This window comes from Poecilia reticulata, chromosome 15 (assembly GCF_904066995.2).
Source record: "Poecilia reticulata chromosome 15, P_reticulata-male-v2, whole genome shotgun sequence".
In the NCBI taxonomy this organism is placed as follows: Eukaryota; Metazoa; Chordata; class Actinopteri; order Cyprinodontiformes; family Poeciliidae; genus Poecilia; species Poecilia reticulata.
Genome location: NC_088844.1, coordinates 10,949,480 through 10,967,118, shown reverse-complemented (window position 1 = coordinate 10,967,118; position 17,639 = coordinate 10,949,480). Strand labels below are relative to the sequence as shown.

At 37.6% G+C, this 17,639-nt stretch overlaps 2 protein-coding genes across 7 annotated transcripts in view; both read left to right on the top strand.

Annotated features, from left to right (window-relative positions):
• Window positions 1–9,328, top strand: part of phactr2 (phosphatase and actin regulator 2) — a 55,526-nt gene extending 46,198 nt beyond the window's left edge. For all 6 annotated transcript variants that reach the window (XM_081616223.1, XM_081616221.1, XM_081616222.1 and 3 more), the window contains one exon: window positions 1,184–9,328. In XM_081616223.1, coding sequence (XP_081472349.1) covers window positions 1,184–1,199 — 16 coding nt within the window. In that variant the 3' untranslated portion in view covers window positions 1,200–9,328. The remainder of the gene's footprint in view (window positions 1–1,183) is intronic.
• A 170-nt stretch (window positions 9,329–9,498) lies between these two features.
• Window positions 9,499–12,020, top strand: sf3b5 (splicing factor 3b, subunit 5). Its single transcript, XM_008429199.3, has 2 exons — window positions 9,499–9,644; window positions 11,410–12,020. The coding sequence occupies exon 2, from the start codon at window positions 11,436–11,438 to the stop codon at window positions 11,694–11,696; it is 261 nt and encodes an 86-aa protein (XP_008427421.1). The 5' UTR covers window positions 9,499–9,644; window positions 11,410–11,435; the 3' UTR covers window positions 11,697–12,020.
• The last annotated feature ends 5,619 nt before the right edge of the window (window positions 12,021–17,639 follow it).

Here is a 17,639-nt window from a genome sequence, read left to right as displayed (position 1 = left end):
CCGAACATACGAGTCATCTTTATTTTGCAAATTTAAACCAGTGTTTTGCTGTAGTCTGACTAGGCAGCAGAAAATGTGAACAGGTTCAGACTAACAAAGTTTTCTACTTCATCCCACTGGAGCTATTACCTGCTTGTTGTACTTTCGGTTTCTTTAAAAATTCTCTCTTTGTCTCCCAGACAATTTCAAGTTACACTCTGAAATTCTTTGCACCATGGAAAGTTAAGACAATTTTAAAAAGAAAGTACTTCCAGGGCTTTTTCCTGCAGCACCATGTTGACTTGTTTTTACTGTGGTCAGTGCAGTGGAAATGGAGAGGATAAACAAAGTACCTGTTTCCTGCTGTTGAAACACACCTGTCCATGGCAACAGCTAAATGTTTTCCTTGGTTGATGCGTCAGGTTTTCTTTTTATAAAAAAAATCCCTGCAAAATAGAGAACTTTCGTTTTGTCTAGATAATTGTGGAAAAAATGTGTTTTAAAAAAAGCCTGAATTCATTTCTTACCATCTAAAAGAAGAGAAAAATAACTTGGCTAACCTTTTTATTTTCTACAAATAAGTGACAAATAAGTTTTATGTAGCAAATCACTGTCATTGTTTTAACTCTTCACAACTTGAGTTTTTGTCAAATTTATTGATTAATTTGATTTTAAATTACTACCAGATAAAAAATAAATACATTTGTTTGCAGTATGTTTCGATGCTTTTTCACTTCTAGATCCTTTTTTCTACATCTGGGTCTTAAACTAAAACCAACTTTGTAAAGCTTAGATGACTAGATTTTTTTATTTTATTTTTATTTTGTGATATTAAACTAATCACAATATGAGTAAAAATGTAGAATGAATTGGTCCAGACATTTCTTCAAATGTTACAGATTTTAACTGGTTTAAGTTGTCCAAATATCCATAAGCGGTGAAATATCCCTTTACCACACTGCTGAATCATGTTGCTTCATGGATTTTGTAAAGAAAAAAAAAGGCAAATGTTTTGTATTTAATAATAGCTGTAATCTTACTCAAAACTGACAGAAATGTCGAGGAAAAGTGGAGATTTTGATTAGAAACATTCGTAGGAACCCGACATGTTGTTTTGTTGAGTTCAGACAGTCTCTGCTGGTGTTTTGCGGTCTGCTTGTTTTCGGTTTTAATAGACATGACTCTTCTGTGTTTCTGCTTTCAGGTTCCATCGGCCATAAGGGCTTTTTCTCTCCTCTCCCTGCATCCTCGCCTCATTTCTCTTTGAAGCCCGTCGACATCTTTGAAACGGACACTTTGGCCTGTCGGCGCAGGGAAAACCAACCGTGTGTATTTAGATGAGCCATGGCGTTGTTCTCTGTCAGAGGATACGAGGATGTTTATAAAAACTGTGCTACCTTCACTCAGATTTACTTAAACCCGGCTTCTCCTGCTAAAACATATACAATGTCATCTTTGACGGGGGTCTGTTGCTCCTGGTGATACATATTTATGTCTTTAATGACAGCTACATGTGTGTCTTAAGGCCTTGGCCACGTTAAGGCACCTTTGAAACATTTGCACATATCTATTGTGATTACAGTGCTGTGTATAGCTCGCTGAATAGGACCTCTTATTTATTGTAGAATATCAGAACTATTGGGTATTTTATTGTTTTTGTTTTGTTTGTGTGTGTCTGTGTTTTTTTTTTTCACTTCAGGCCTTGTAATGAGAGGTTGCTGGGTGGAAAGACAAGCAGCATTGCCTTTGTAATTGTGACTGTGGCTCAGATGTGCTGTAAAGTGGTGTTCTTGCCAAGTTATGCCACAATCTTACAAATGCCCAAATATGGACATCCTCCTGGAACAGAAAGTGGGGGGTGATTGGGGGGGTGAGGAGGTGTGGGGTTCAGGATGATGTCAGTGCCTGTGGGACAGATTGCACAGGAGGAGGAGGCAGTTTGTTCCGCTCTGATGTGCCTCACTGTGAAATCCCCATTTTTAGATCTGTTCCAAACATCGCCACTAGGGGGCATTGTATCCTAGAAGTTCCAGACTGGGATCCTGACGTCTGTGGGTGACGATGATCCCCTCAGCTGCTGAAGCTTTCAAAGATGTGGACGCCTTTAGGCTTGAATAGTGAAGTGTAAATTATCATCAGCCGACTGAAAGTCGCGTGTGCTTCCGCTGCACAGATTCTGATCAGGTGACGTCGTATATCCTGCGCCGAGCCGTTAGCTGCAAACCAATGATCACATCATGCTTGGCTTGCCGTTTTCAGATTGTACCATTTCCTTCAATTGCAGTTTTTTTTTTTTTTTCCATTTAAGAGTTCTTGCCTGGCGCCTCCTTCGTCTAGACGAGTTGGGGTAATAAAAAGCAGGAATTTAATTCCAGGTTGCCTTTTTAATTAAAAAAGGTTAGGTTGTTGTTTGGATGGCTATATAAATATAAATATAATGCAGGCTTGAAATGTTGCCAATGATGCAGCCATCTGAAAATTATGTTTACCAGAGCTTCTAGTTTTTCAAAGTCTGGGCAAAGTCAGAGTATTGTCTTATCATTTTGCTGGTCTAGATACTTTTACTCTTTCCTATCAATTCCTATGAATTGAATTATTGGAACGAAGTGCCATTTTTCCATTGTCTCATACTTTATTTGACATGCTTTACTTTTGATTTCCCCAATAGCTACTTCGCGTCAACATTTTAGTTATCAGTATTTTAATTCTTCGGTTTCTGGCTGAGGATCCAAACATAAAAACATAAAAGTTTTTTTTACCTTTTGACTACTTTAAATCAAGATATTAAACTGAACCTGCAGAGCGCCTAAACTGAGCATGATTCAATGGGGTATAAATGCCAAAAAAAGGTTAGAAAACAGATGGGGGGTTGTTAACTGAGCTTTAAACAATCAGGTCAAGTTTGTTTTACCAAGTATCCTAAATTTGGAACAAGAACTGACATAAATTGATTTAAAAACGGACTGAAATAGCCCTTTAAAAACGCCATGATGATGTAAAGAATCATTAATGAAAGAAACATGTTTACCAGAGCTGCATTCCTCTTTTACACATCACCTTGACATGCGTCTTGATAACTATCTCTCTCTCTCTTATATTTGTGCATTTTGTCGCACCACTTTATTTCGAGTAAACTGATCAAATATATGCCCTAAAAGAAAAGAGACTATACGGAAGTCCGAATTGAGTTTTATTCTTCGTTCCTTTTATATAAAAGTTGATAGATTTATTTTGTCGGTCACATGGTTTGAATACTTTTACCTGTCCTTGTTTCGCTGGCTTCGCGTGCCACTTCAGACTTCACAAGATTCAATAAGACGAATCCTAAATTGTCGAGATGCGTGTTAACGCAGGATGTGACGGGGATATTTCTCTGTGAAGGCCAAAAAGATCTGGCCTGATCTTTTGTAACATTCTTTCCCCCTCGATGCCATTGGTCTACTGAGATTTCTGATAATTGTTACTATTGACAGCCAGAGATATATTCTTTTTTTTTTTTTTTATTCTTTTTTTTTAACGCCTGGACTTCACAACACTCATTCTGGTTTCAGACAGCAGTGGAGCAAAAACCGACATTTGGCCTCTGACTTTGCCGAGGTTGTAACACGAAGCCGTATACAGAAATGGAGCAGTATTCATTCATTCATTCATTCATTCATTCATTCATTCATTCATTCATTCCTCTGTTGTTACGTGTTAACAGTTTTGTACAGGAGACGTATCAAGCATGTGCTTTCAATGAAATCAATTTTATTGCAAATATGACACTTTATTATTGTCAGTCTTTTACCTGTCTTATTGTATTCCCATTGTTTTAAAATATGGAAAGAAAAACAAACCCCTGCTTAAATAGGAAAATTGTTTGTAGGCGACGACGCACAAACTCTGACCTTCACATCCCACATATGGTCAATCGCTCCAAGCCACGATGAAGTCAATGTTTGGTTTATTTCTTCAAACTTTCCATATATTGTTTCGGAAGCATGTCAAACGTCTGTGGAACTGTGTCAAGTTTTAAATAATTCATTTTAAAATATTTAGGCATAAAGACATTTAAAGTAAATATTTGAATGGTGATGAATTAAAGGCGCACTTGAGTAGTTTAATATTATATACACAACCACTAAAATTGGACCATTCTTAGCCCAAAGTGGGAAATATTCCAAGGAAAAATGTTATTTAAATTTTGAGTTTAAATCACCCACGTTATTCATTGTGTTTAGTTTATATTTCATATAGAATAGTTTTTTTTATTTTTTATATATATATATATAAAAAAGATGCTGGAATAAAACAAAGATCATGTAGAGTTTAAGTGAATATATTAATCTTATTGTACTAAATATATTGAGAGGCTTTAAAAGAAAACTTTTATTTCATCCTATAAAGATATATATTAAGAGAACAACTCGACTTGTACTCAGAAGATGTTTCTATATCTTAAGATGTCGAGATTAACTCAGAAATGAAAACACTTTTACACACAATAGCAGCGGCTTGTTATTAAAATACTCAATAACTTCCACAAGTTTATGAAACGTTTACAGCGTAAATTAAGTGCTGTCGTAATGCTGCTTGTTGTTGTTTCCTTTGCCACTTAGTGGGAGAACATTCCAGACGGAAGTGCATATCCTCATTAATATGTTAATCATTGTGATTTCCCAGATATTTTAACCTCGTCCATCGTTAAATGCTGTCGCGACGCTGACAAATTGGTTGTGAGCTTTGAAAAGAACCAGACTTGGATATTTCTTATAACTTGACAGAATTCATCATTAAAATATGGACTGTAATAATCTCACACCATATATCCAGATACAACTACTGTTACATCCTTAATGTGTATAGTGTGTTTTTTTTTGTATATAAAGAGCCATGAAAAAAAAGAAGTTTTTTTTGTCTTCCTTGATGTTGTTGCTCCTTCCTACTGCGTTTTGATGAAATGAATTTACATTAAAATGTGACATGCATCATAACGGAGATCATATATTGGGCTTTTGAATACAGGTCAAATTGAGATACTTCCCCTCCAAGCTCATGTGAAGCCAAGAAAACTTCCTCCCACTCTTCTGTCACAGCTCTGTCATTTTTACTAGATTCACCGTAGGATCTCAAAATCCTGGAGGGCTTGTGCTTCCTGTCGTACTTGCTGGAAGTGCACGTTTTCTTCGTCTCGTTTCTACGTGTGGCGCACCATCCCTCACAGATTTCCCCTCAAACCACAATCTCGTTTTGAGGGAGTTTTGTCTGAAATTGGAAAACTACTTCTGGAAACATCCAGCCTTCTCCGAAATCGAGAATAAACCGCAAACTCTGCTGAAGTTTTAAGGAAGCCGGTGTCGTTTTAACAGCCTTTGGCTCAGTTGTATTGTTATTCACAGATTCTCTGTCGAGTTTTAGGTCAGGCCGGTTTGTTGGCAGAAATGCCAGGGTGATTGAACCAAGCTGATAGTACTTTTGGCAGCTGCCAAGTCCTGCTGAAAAGTGAAGAATGCATCTCCATAAATCTTGTCAGCAGATAACTTTTTTTTTCATTATTTCCAGGGTAGACAGCTGCGCTGAATTTGGGCTCGATTAAAACCAACGCCAGCAGTTGGCATGGCTCTTGTAGCCATAACCCTCTGAATGGACCTTCTTTGGCATGTTTTCCTTCCACTCAACTTTTAGTTGATTTGCTTGAATACAACGCTCAGCTTCTTTTGCAACCAACTTCTTAGACTTACCTAAAATGATTGTGAACGCCAAAGCATTTCTCTGTTTGAAAATCCCTAGATATTATGAAGTGGAACTTTTTTTTTTATTTCACGACAGAATTTTATGATTAGAAAACTAATTTCCGAAATAAATTATCTTTTGGACTATGTTCCAATCTACTTAGAGGCATTAGTAGTTATTTCAAAACACAAAGTTGTCCTGACGTGAGGTTTCTATGCTTCACACAAGTATAAATTTTTATGGTTTAAAACAGAACGGACAGCGAGGAGAGACTGGGGGGGGGAAGATGCTGGTTATTAAAGACAGACAGAGAGTTCCTCAAAGATCTTCTGTCAGGACTAAATTGGAAAAAAATAGGAAATGTCCCTACGGATTAAACATCTTTGCAATGATTTGGTTGAGCAGAGAAAATATAAAAATTGCCCTTTGCTTTGTTGTAAAAATCCTCCTACAGACGCGCACATAGCCTAAGCTCTAATTAAATTTCCCACTCTACATGGGAAGGCAGCTTTTCCCCGACACACTCTAGTATAAGCCCACCGCTCAACTGGAGACAAGTTGACTGAAGACATCGCTCTTAAACTCCCCGGGGTCTCGAGAAATGTGATTGTCGTACAGCTTATAAATACAGTCACACTTCTTATTCTGCTTCCAATCCATCAAAAAAATATTGTAATAATGCCGAGGGTACATGTTGAAAGCGGAGGACGACAGCCTTTTGGTTTGTTACTCGCATTTGTTTGGTAAGAAGTGTGACTTGAAAACATTTACCTTTTGAATCTAGTAAAACTGCATCTATTATTCAAGGGGAGATTTAATTCTGACTCATGTTAGGAAAAAAAAAAAGAGTGATTTCCATGTTGTGTTCCCATATTGAAGCCAGACTGTTGAATCTGTGAGGTGTTGTGTTGAATAATGCGAGTCCTGGATCTTTGCACCATTTGGCTGAGCTGGTCAGAGGGAAAAGAAAAGCATCCAAAGAATGCAGACGGGCAAAGAAACTGCGCCATGTGTCATTTGTAAAAGCAAAACCCGAGAGGCTGGCCCCGGCAGCCTCGATTATAACAAACATCTGAAAGGGCATGTGGGAGAAGGAACATAATGAGTCCCCTGAAACGGAGGTAAAGAAATGAGCTGCCATGCAACATTAAATATTTCACGGGGAAATGTGTCGAGACGCTCACCAGGCATGCTTTTACTTTCCATGAAAAGGAGAAGTGACACAGACGAACTGGCCAAAAATGGCGCTTAATGCATCTGAAATGGTGTGCACAATGCAAGAAGGTTTCAGAGAGCTGCGAGGAGTCTTCTCTGGGTGGCTGGGCCCCCATGACGTCAGTGCAACAATGGGCTCTTAGACACGACTTTGCGATTGCAGAGTCAGGCTGCGCCCGTATCGACAATGAAATTAAAGCTTGACAGAAAGCGGAGAAGAAGAAGAAAAAAAGTTGTTTACAAATTTGACAAGAGTAAAATTAGTGCCTCTCAGACAAAAGAGGTTGCACAAAGAGACAATAGGGATTTCAATACTGGAGAGTTTGATTGCTTAGGTTCATGATTTTGTTTTTCAGAGGTTTGAGCTTTTGCTTGTCGATGCCGAAGCAAAAAACCTGAAAGAAGTAGTTCATCAAGGACAATTTTCTGTTGAATCGGTCTGAACAGATATTATCGAACAGTCGCATAAATGAGGCAAAACCACAAAGACAATTTTAGAGACATGCAGCCAACTGCAATAATGATTTTAACATTGTTTATAAAATAGCTTTTACAGTTTATAAGAGATGATTATCAACAAATGAAATAGACAGTGAAATGCAATATTTTCTGTTTTTGTTCTTCATCCTTCATGCTGTATTCTGTAACTTTTAAATGTTCAAAGACATTTGAAAGTTTAATAAAAACACTAATAGTTGTTCCAGAGGGACAGAAACTGGATGAGGAAGCTTTTTTTTAAAAAGAAAGAATACATTCAACAATGTGACCTTCAGATGCAAGTGCTTTAGTTGAAACAAGTGTAAAAAAAAAAAAGATAGTTTTAGATTCACAAGGTTATTCCACTTTTTGTTTTGTGTCTCTGTGTGTGCTGTAATGTGTCGTTGAGTTTGCATGTTGCATCAAATTGCTTACATTACTCTTATAGGCTTCGTATTAAAGAAGTTCATCTTCCATTTGGGAATAAATGCAGCCCAGCACCACGCCTCTGCAAACACTGTCCAGCTTTGGTTTACTGTTAGCAAAGTCTTTTTTTTCCCCCTCCGTTATTTTAATATGAATATAATATAAAATATTACACAAAACAAAACAGCAGAATAAACTGAGCCAGTCTGCACCCTCAGGGCATCTGCTCTGGATGCGCAGCAGTTCTCACCACAGCAGCTTTAATTAGTACCACTTGCAAACCTGTGGAGTTTAAGATGTACAAAATAATTCCTTAGTGTTGTTAGTATGCTGGGTGTGCTGTTTTTTTTATTTTCTTCTTATTTGGTTTAAAATCATCTTTGTTAACTAATCATGTTTTCTGGACTTTTGTTCATTCAAAAAACCGGGTCAGTGAGATCTTTAACACGCCAATGTTTGGGGAGTTAAGGAGTACTGGTGCATTGGGGATAGGCTTTAAGAGAAAAATGTAAGTGTTCCTTGAACTGTTTGCTTTGTTATTAGACCATAACCCTCAGACCAGCACAATAAATGCAGTTTTACAACACATTTACAAGGAAACAATTCTAAAAGTGGGGCATGCATGTGTAACCAACTTGACCTCTTTACTCATTTACATCTAAGCAGAATTCAGTGCGACAAATTTCCTACAAAAGCCACCTAATAAGCAGAGCCCTTCCGTGTTTATTTTATTCTGCAGCTGTTATGTGCAACAATTAACAAACGGCATCGTGAAGGACCAGATCAGACAGGTTAGAGTTAAGATGTGGAGATGTTTAAAGCATCACTGAAGCTTGGATCATCTCCTGGAGGCCACGGTAACCCTGGAGGAGCTGCAGAGGTCCAGTGCCAAGATGGGGAAAAATCTTGCCAGTGGATAGATGACAAAACTATGAGTCATACACTCCACATGGGTGACATGTTTTTAGAGAGGCAAACAAAAGGGACACGAGTTACCATCAATTTGCAGTGCGTGCCAGGACATGCTGGTTCTAAGTCAAACTTACCAGGGGGACCAGGGTGAGGCCATAGTTTTTTTTAATTGACTGAACCAGTTCCTAGTGGCCAAAAAGTAAGGGTAGTATCTCCCCTGGTAGCTGTCAGGCTCAGCTCAGCACTTTCACAATCTGAAGCAAATGGATTAGTCAGTGAAAGAAACAAGTATTCAAATATTATTGTCACATATGACATTTTTAATACTAAAACATTTGTTTAAATAATCTCAATGAAACTGTAGCTTAAGGGTCCTCCTAAGTGCACTGTTAACTTTATGGTTATTTCCTATTAACAACCATGTATTAATAGAAAATTTTTTAAAAAATTGCTACAATTTTTGTTTTGTATTTAAGGATGAAATTAATAAATGTGCTTTTTTTTACTACCAGTCAAGAATAGACCAGCAGATGTGACTTTCTGTTTAAAAAGTGCTGTATTATTTGAAACTACCTGAAGTAAAAATAACATTAAAAAAAAAACATCCCCATATGTCCAGGAAGCTAAACAGAACAATTTGTATGATTTCTATTGCCCTATCATGCTTTAGTCTTATGTGAATAGTTCCTTATTTTAATAATCAAACGGATTTTAATCATAGTTTGTTCAACTTGTCGTGCAAACACGCACTTATTTGAATCTGAAAATGAACAGGCGCAAAATATTTGAAACGGAACCGAAGACTGAAGGCTTTGTTTCAACCGTTCCCAATTGCAGGAGACCAACCGGATAAGGTTGTTCAGGCGTGTTTGATTGAGGATTTAGTCGGCAAGTTTCACCTCCTTTCTGGGATATTTTGTGTAAGTATGTTTCGCATTTAGAGACTTATTAGACTCTAAAACTGGTATTTGTAAGCGAGTGTAGCGTAAATTAAAGATTCTGTCGGCTAACAACGAGTAGCTTTTGCTCACGTTAGCATGCAAGGCTAAACGCGCGACAGCAATTATCTTTAGCTTGTAAACGGTACGTTTATAGAAGCGAGATAAAAGAATGCATTTATACACGTAGAAACTAGTTAAAAACTAATTTAAGACACTTCATCACTAGCGTGGTGTTTGGGAGTAACAAATAACATCTCTGTAAATATGCTATGGTACAAGGAAGAAGTAACCGAGACGTCTTTGTTATACAGAACAAATAATGTTTTTTTTTAGATTACTTCACCACCTTAAACACCATCTTTAATGATTAAAATCTCTTTAAGAAACACTTTACTCCATTATGTATATATGTCAAAATGTAATTGACATTTTGATGAAGTTTGAAAACAAGGACATTAAAGAAATTACGTTTGAAGGGAAGAAATGGCACACAGATGGTGAAGGGACAGGCATTGTTCCATGTATTTTAAGAGATGTACTTTAAAAAAAACGTAAATTGAGATTCACCTGGAAATTCAAGTGGACCAAATATTTTGCATTGCATAAATGCAACCAGACTTGTGAAAAAAATAAAACTTACGTTTCCAGCATCCAGATCCTGGTCATTGCGTGGTTTGTAAGTTTATAAGTCACAAGCCATTTTGCATTCAACATTATTATATTATAGGTATTTCTTTGCAACTACATGCCTGTCCTAAAATCCCACAGATCCATTAGATTTACAGTTTTTCTTTAATCAGTAATACGTTCAGTAGTAATTCTGTAGAACCTGCAGATACTTTGCTAAACAACACGCTGCTTAGTCTCGAATACTAATTTAAATAGTAGAAGAGCTGCTAACACTGCAAGGTAAAAGTTGCAGATGTTTAATTTCAGTGGCCTTGGATGTTTGTTTGGGTTTTCCACTAACTTGGACCTGCTATTTTGAAGTAGTCTATAAATTGTTGTTAAATTATAGCATTTTCTATTCATCAGGTGTAGGAGCTCAGTTACTTTTAAATTCAAGTCAAATTACCTTGAAGGAAAAATGTAATCTAAATGCTTTTTTCTCCGTTTAAATGTTAAGTATGGCTGTAATGTCTGATGAGTGCAATGCAGCTTTGTGATGCCAAATTAAATAACGTTTAACAGAAACCACTTAAAGCTTCTTCTCCTTTTTTTTCACTTTCATCACCTGCAATTCTAACCTTGAGGTTTCCATACCAATAAAATCTTCTAGACAGCTTATATTTTCTCTGAAAAGTTAAAATCCCAACCAAATGAATACAGGAAAAAATAAAAGAAGAAAGAAATAGAAATGACAAAGCAAAAGGTGAAAAGGGAGCCAGAAGAAGCAGTGGCACATTCTGAGTTTACAAACACATTTTTATTCAAAATGGTTATTGATTAAAAATAACCATTAATGTACATATACAATGTACACTCATTAATCTACACATCACTGAAACTACAGGAGAAAATTTGCTCTCATATCACCTACATTTCAAAGCTTAATGGGTTGTCGTAAATTAACAGATGAAATAACTTTTGAAACGGTTAAGAAAAATCAACTTATGATTAAAAACAACTGGTAACATTGATAATAGTGTTCTTAACATTTATTTTCGATTACTTCATTTTCTTCTTACTCAGCAGCTCTGTAACCTCTATTTTTATTTTATTTTTTTTTACTTTCCCCGTTTAGACTCTTTTGGCCTGACCTGAGCCAGAATGACGGACCGCTACAACATCCACAGTCAGCTGGAGCATCTCCAGTCCAAGTACATCGGTACAGGACATGCTGACACCAGCAAGTGGGAGTGGCTGGTCAACCAGCACCGTGACTCTTACTGCTCCTACATGGGGCACTTCGACCTGCTCAACTACTTCTCTGTCGCCGAGAACGAGAGCAAAGCGCGGGTCCGCTTCAACTTGATGGAGAAGATGCTGCAGCCGTGTGGGCCGCCGGCAGACAAACCCGATGATGCTTAGAGTAAATTGTCGTGAGCTGTGGGTGTTTGTTTTGTCACGGCTGGATTGAGTTGATGGACAGTTTCCTGCTAAAAGTTTGTATTGTAAAGTTTGACTTTAACAGCAGAATATGAATATTGTGTTTTCCTGGAGACGAGTGAAAGATATACTTTCCTCCCTACACAGTGAAATATGAAGATGTAGAACTACTGGAAGATTGTAAAGTTGACGGAAAAACAAGTTAATGCGTCTCGTCGCCCAACTGTGTCTTTTTGTACTAAGTGATTGAGATGTACTTTGACACAAGCTTCTTCTAGTTTGATTAAACTGAAATTTTGGTTTTTACTTGTAGTTCGATTTTGTATTTGATGGGTAATTTCATTCAACCTGTTCATTCCCAGACATTACTTTGCAATATGGAGACACAGTTTTATTCTGAAATGACAAAGGGAAGGCACACACTGTACATTTTGGCTTTATGTTTTGTATAAGATGGATATTCGTAGCTCTGTTTTCAATGATCAGGTTTTCTCTGGCTTAAACTGATACCAGTTCTCTTTGGGATTTTAGAGTTGGACACTTCTATCAGATTTCCTTTGTAAAGATTATTATTCATTCTTTTTGTAAACTTTAACAACTATTTATATACAACAAACACATAGCATAAAATCTGATTCCTATTTATAAACCAAAGCGTGTCTCAGAAACACTTAAGAACTTCCTGTTAAGTTTTTAAAACAAACATTTTCGGTTTTCATGAATTTAATGAACAGACGGGAGGAACAAACAGATTTCTGAATCTTTGACTTGTCAATTACTGATTAAATGGAGGGGGAAAATTGTGCATTAGTATTCACAATTTATATTATCTGAACTAAATACTCTTCTTAAAGCCAGGAGAGATTGGCTTAAAAATCATGTAGAAAACATTCTACTTTATATGTTGGATTAAGTTATGAGTGTAGAAATGGATATTTTCTCAAATAGCATGAGAGTGAAACATTTTTAATTTTCCACGGGATACATTTGAATATTAAACATCTATTTGTAACGAACATTCACCTTTGTGCTGGTGTGTGTTGGGGGGAGGAAGAGCTCACCTGCTGGCTAACAAATTAATTCTCAACAAGCTTGTGAACATCAAAGGATGCGAGTTGTGTCAAGACCCTGCAAAACAAACATTGCAGCACACAACACTAATGTTTATGATTTATTTGTTTAGTTCTTTCTGCTTCAGATTTGATTGCATCTGAATAAATTTCAATAAATAATTTAATGAATAACTTAATTCAGTCACTGCAAATTGATACGGCAAAGACTGGCAGCACCAAGATGTATACAAGAACAGTGGATAATGCTAGACATGGAAAAACAGTTTATATATTATTATAGTTACATAAATAATGGTTAATATCTTGCTGTTGATGGGTGTTGTCACTTTAGAGAAAATATATCAAACTTATTGTTTTAAGTTTATCAGCTGATGTTATGTTCAAATAGTTAAAATAATGTGTTACACTTATATACCACTTTACATTTCAAAATCCAATTTTTTTTGGTTAGCTAACAAAAAATGTTAGCTGGTTAGTTAGCTTGTTATTAAGTTTAAAGTCAATAGCCATAGTAACACTACAGCTATTGATTTTTTATTGTTAAGCTAATCACCAATGATGCTAATGATAGTAGGTATGCTGCAAATAATTTTGGAATGATACAGCAAATAGTGTTGGCAGGTTGAGGGGGGAGAAACGGTGGTGGAAAAGGGGATAAAAATCTGCTTAGGGCCCCAGAAAGGTTTGGGCCGGCCCTGAGCAGACATATTGGAGAAGCACAGAGAACCTGAGGAGAGAAAAACAAGCGACACCAGGCCCTGCTATTCAATCAAGCTGAAGGCCAAAATATAACCTGCAGGCGATAAAAATGTCAGCTTTTTATTAGCTGTAATTATCTTTCAAACTAATAGGAAATGTATCTATGTACATGTCATAAATCTATTGAGTTAAATACATAAACTTTCTGATCAGATCTTGCAGAGCCGTAGCTGCGTTCGCTTCGTGTAACAAGCTCGTGCATGAAGCCAAGCTAAAAGTTCAACATCTATTTGGCCTGGCAGAGTCGAGAGAAAGCTGCACACCTACGCATCCGCTCTCATGCATGCATCTGTGTGGAGCTGCCCACTCACACTGTGTCCGCTGAGATGATCTCGACATGGCTTTGGATCGTAGTGGTGTGTCTGCCTGTCACCATGTCAGGCTGTTAAAGTGACAACACTCCCAGTATGTGAAAACATAAAAATTAAAAAAAAAAAAGTTACATGTAAATGCTTTAATGTCTTAAGGAGAGGTAAAGACTTAAAAACGCAGCAAAGGACACAGCTTGAGATAAACACACTGAGTACTGAAGGGGTAAAGTGGTTCTAAATATAATATTTTTTGAAACTAAAAGCCGATGCGGCCAGTGGGATGGAGATGTATGTGACAAGAAAACACTAGAAAGTCCGACATGTTGGCTCAAAACATGTCGCCACGCACAAACACAGACAGTCTGCCGGTGTGTAGGATGACTCACAGCCGGATTAGGACACAGGTCAGCAGGCCCGAAAGGAAAATTCTTCTGCTTTACATCTTGTTGGACGGTGTGTGTGCGTGTGTGTGTGTGTGTTTGGCTGGCGTCGGTCTGTGCTGTTTTCTTGCTGGGGTAAGTCTCTGCCATCTGTCCACGCTGTGAGGCCGTGACAGTCAGGAGGACGCCAGTGCCAAGTCAAGACACGAAAGCAGCCGTCGCACAATCACAAACAGACGCAAGAGAGTCCGGACAGCTGCTCCCCAAGACGCCGAGCCAGAAGAAAACGTCTTTTGAAAGAAGTTTGCGGTGAAACTCATTGGGTGAAATCTCCGTTGCATGTGTCTTGCATGTTTTGTCATCACAGTAGACCTTTCTTTGGTTTGTTTCAGCTGGTATCAGGCTTAAGGAGTTCCAGAAAATAACCAGGAACGCCTTAAGAGCTCAAGACGGATGAACTTTACTAGAATCGACAAGAGGGGTTCTGAATTAAAACACCAGAAAAGATCAGTCAGAGAACGCAGAAAAAGATTTGCTCAATGAAAAATAAATTTTGAGATTAGAAATATTGAAAGATTTAAGAGCTGGGGGATAACTCTTTATGAGGCCAACAGAGGGATCCCTGAAACTCCCGGATCTGACTTAAGGTTTAGATCAACTCACTGCTCATCCATCTAATAAGGAGACCTGACCGACTCATGTTTTCTACTTGTTTCACACTGAAGGTCGAAGCTAGAAGCAGCTAGACAGATAGAATCGCTTTAAAGGGATTATGTGCTTCACTGGACGACCTTCTTCCTCATATTTCTAACAGGTTTTCTTCATTTGGCCTGTAGTCCCTGAACTGCGCTCATCTCTGATGAAAGGAAGGAGAATCGTGCAGAAGAGCAGATTCAACTCGCCTCACGTGTCCCATGTGTCCAATACTTGTTTTAATCCCCCCAAAACATGTAACTCTTTGTTCCGTAAAAGCTGTTTTGTTTTCTTAGTTATTATCAACTCTAGCTGTTTGCTCCTGCGTAAAATATTCTTAACTTTTCAAAACTCCTTAACTTTCAGTCACAAGACTGTAACACTTTAATATGTTTTATTTAGAATTCATCTGAGAGATCAGCATACAGTAAAACAAACAAACAAACAAAAAGAATAGTTAATTTCCACATTTTTGCATGAATAAAAACCGGAAAAGTGTGGCATGCATTTATAATCAAAAATCCAGGGTCATTATTTTGGTTTTTGTCTCCATTTCTTTGCGTTTCTAGAGGCTGGGTTTTCATTCTTCTTGGAAAAACAGCTTGAGCTCAGTTAGACTGAATGTCTGTGAGTATGACTTTAAGTTCTGCCACAAACAGGCCAATAAATCAATTAATCGCATGAGAAATTAAAACGAGTTCAATCATTTCCACCTGCATAATTTATTGTTTTTCTCATTTCACTGAATGGCAGAAATCTCCAGCCTGGTGTTTTGGTCTCAATGACAATTTTGTTTACAGAGACTTCATAATTCGTTTCATTTAATGTTTTTAATTTGTTTATATTGATAATGTCTTCCAGTTCCAGAATCAAAAGTTAAAATTTATTGATCTTTGAGAGGGTGTACTTGCATTATTGTTATGCCATCACCATTATATTACTTGAAAATGGTCTCAAAACAGTAAGATCGTTGTCCTGTAGAACAATTTATCATCCATCAATATTTGCTATTGTGACACGCATAGCCACAAATTCCCATCTTGTTTACCAATAATTGGTTCAGGATTTTTGGGTTGCAAAGGTCAATAGGTTGTGAAGGGACTGTGTGATTTTCCTTTTCAAAAATAAATAGCATTGGCTTCAAATCGAACAAAAAAACAATAATAATAATCACAACTCTGTGAGATTCGCTGACATCGCATGTAATTTGCTCTCTTGTTGATTGCAGCTCATGGCTATTGATTGTGTTGAAACGCAGAGAGGCTCCTGATGAGAATAACTGCGTGTGAAGGATAAAGTAATTAAAAGGTTCCTCCTCTGCAGAGATCTCCGTGAAATATTATTCTAATTAAAACCTGCTGGCTGAAACCGTTGGGCGGGAAAGCCAAACCCAGTGTGTGCAGATTGGATGTTGTTCCTATGTACAGAAAGCACCCGGAGGATTACAAGAAGCTTTATTAGTTTCCATCCTTTCCCACCGTGATGAACAGTTAAATGGAGAAAGACCGGAAGCTGGAGGGGAGAGAGAGAGAGAGAGAGAGAGAGAGAGAGAGAGAGAGAGAGAGAGAGAGAGAGAGAGAGAGAGACTGACCTGGAATCGTACTTCTCTCAAATTTATTCCAGTACTTTCACAAAAAAATAAAAAAGCTTTTTCTTCCTTTCACGTCGGTACCCCCTGCTGTGGCAGAATATGTGCCTTTGCACTTGCAATTATTCAAAGAGTCAAAGTTTTGCACGTGGCTGCTTGACTGTAATTCTGACTGGAACGATCAGAATGCATGTAAAAAATGTAAAGTACCAGGTGAATTTTGCATCTAAAATCAAAGACATGAATGTTTTCAGCCTGCTCTGCAATTTGAACTCGCGCATGTTTTGTGACGGTAAATGCAGCTGTTTAATGTTTCCGCATTTGCTTTTCAGACGCGTATACTCTTGGAGAAAAATAATTTCTTTGTCTCCAACAAAGGTTTGCATTGTCCTGTTCTTCTCGCTGAGGAACTGACATATATAGGGAAACACATCCTGCACAGAGGACAGAGGAGCTTTAGATGTTGTTTTCTTACTTTGAGGTTCACAAGCCGCAAAACTCAAAACTTTTCCACAGGCACGTTTTCAAACCAGGCCCACAGAAGTGAGACTAATAAAATGTGGAGAGCATAAATAAAACCGCTTTCGTTATGCTGCTGCTTGGCGTTTTGATCACGCCTCTCCTTAAGATTTCTGAATTTGAAACGTCTCATATGCAGAGCAGTCTGTGAGGCGACGTTCACGCGTTTCGCTTCTTTAGTGTTTCGATGATGGAGAAGTTCTGACCCGCCTCCGTCACGTTTACATGGCTTTGAGTGTGATGTAACCAGCATCACTTGTAAGTTAAAACATTTTAACTTTGTGTTCCCTTAATTTCTGTAACCGTATATAAGACATATAGACTTAAATACACAAACGCCCACATTTATATTTTGATAAATATCTAAAAAAAAAAAAACAGTTTAAAGAGTGGAATAATTCAAGCACGACAAATTCATCAATTATACCTCAACTTAAGAGCTAGACGACTAAAGTTTCCACTCCCTCGTTCCATCCCAGTCGGCTGAAACGTTTCAAATGGTAAATGGGTTGCATTTGCATAAAGCTTAATCAAGTCCAAGGAGATCAGAAGTTTTCACTCTACAATCGGTGTAATGTGCAGATTCATCCATTCATTCACAC

Coding starts and splice junctions, on each gene's coding strand:
- sf3b5 (XM_008429199.3), top strand. CDS start 11,436: ATGACGGACCGCTACAACATCCACAGTCAGCTGGAGCATCTCCAGTCC.